The sequence below is a fragment of the Naegleria gruberi genome (assembly GCF_000004985.1).
Source record: "Naegleria gruberi genomic scaffold NAEGRscaffold_369, whole genome shotgun sequence".
NCBI lineage: Eukaryota > Heterolobosea > Eutetramitea > Acrasida > Naegleriidae > Naegleria > Naegleria gruberi.
Window position 1 is genome coordinate 1 of NW_003163049.1, and position 1,571 is coordinate 1,571.

General features: G+C 23.4%; 1 protein-coding gene across 1 annotated transcript in view; it reads left to right on the forward strand.

Annotated features, from left to right (window-relative positions):
• Positions 1-587: 587 nt before the first annotated feature.
• NAEGRDRAFT_76748 (uncharacterized protein) overlaps positions 588-1,571 on the forward strand; it is a gene marked incomplete at both ends in the record, with an annotated part of 2,366 nt that continues 1,382 nt past the window's right edge. The window contains one exon of the mRNA XM_002668293.1: positions 588-1,535. Within this exon, the coding sequence (XP_002668339.1) occupies positions 588-1,535 (948 nt within the window). The remainder of the gene's footprint in view (positions 1,536-1,571) is intronic.

Sequence of the window (1,571 nt, forward strand, 5' to 3'; positions counted from 1 at the left end):
TATTGATGTTATGTTATTGATTACTATTATATATGTATTACATACTTTACCAACTCCCATATCACCTATTTTTAGTATTATTATAATGATAATGATAATGATGATGATGATTAAATGTGTGTTATTAATGATGATGATAGGAGTAACATGTTAAACATTGATGAATGAATATAGGAATGTAAAATAATAACAACAAACATACCAATAATTAAAATTTTAAATAAAGCATCATGGTCTGACATTTTTTATCTGTTGTTTGATGATGATAGACAACTGACAAGACAAAATTAAATATTTAAAATCACACTTCATAATAAATATTGGACATGATGACAATGAACACACGAATCATTTTAAACAGTTATTTAAATAAATGTTTTATGAAAAACACATCAAGTCATTTGCTTATTATTTTATTAATTATAATTTTATAAAATATTAATACTTGTAATAATTTGTATATGTTTGTAAACTATTATAAATATTATTCATAATATATGATCCGAATGTTAAATATTCACAATGACATAATCATAATTACAATGTTGGCATGATTTCACCTTTGTAAAATTTTAATTTTAAAAAAAATGCAACAAAATATTAGTGTTGGTCAACAACAACAACAAGCCTTCACTAATTATTATGAACAACAACAACCATCATCATCTAATAACAATATAATAACATCATCATCATCATCATTTAATTCTAATATTAACAATAATATTAATTCTAATAATAATAATAGAATGAATCAAAAAGAAATATATACATATAATTCAGATTGGATGATATATTCACTTTCATGGTCAGTTAGAAGAGATGAAAAGTATAGACTTGCAATTGGATCATTTATAGAAGAATATAGAAATAAAGTAGATATAATTAAATTAAATAATGATAATATATTAGAAAGAGTTGCACAATTTGAACATCCATATCCTGCTACTAAAATACAATTTCATCCTTCTGCTTCTATTAATAATCCTGATTTAATTGCTACTTCAGGTGATTATTTACGTTTATGGAATATTAATAATAATAATTCAACAACTAGTACTAGTAATAATAATATGAATGTGAATAATGTGAATAATGTGAATAATAATAATAACATTTCATCACAACAACAACAACAAACAGTTCAAACAGTACAAAAATATCATACATTTAATAATGATAGTTCAAGTGAATTTTGTGCACCATTAACAAGTTTTGATTGGTGTGAATATAATCCTAATATGATTGGTACTTGTTCAATTGATACAACATGTACAATATGGGATATTCCAACAGGTAAATCTAAAACACAACTCGTTGCACATGATAAAGAAGTTTATGATATTTCATTTAAAGATGAAAATATATTTTGTACAGTTGGTGCAGATGGTAGTTTGAGAATGTTTGATTTACGTTCATTAGAACATTGTTCAATTTTATATGAACATGAACAATTACAACCTTTATTAAGATTAGCATGGAACAAACAAGATCCAAATTATATTGCTACCATTTCAATGGATTCAAATATTATTGTTTTAATTGATATTAGATTATCTTCAATTCCATTA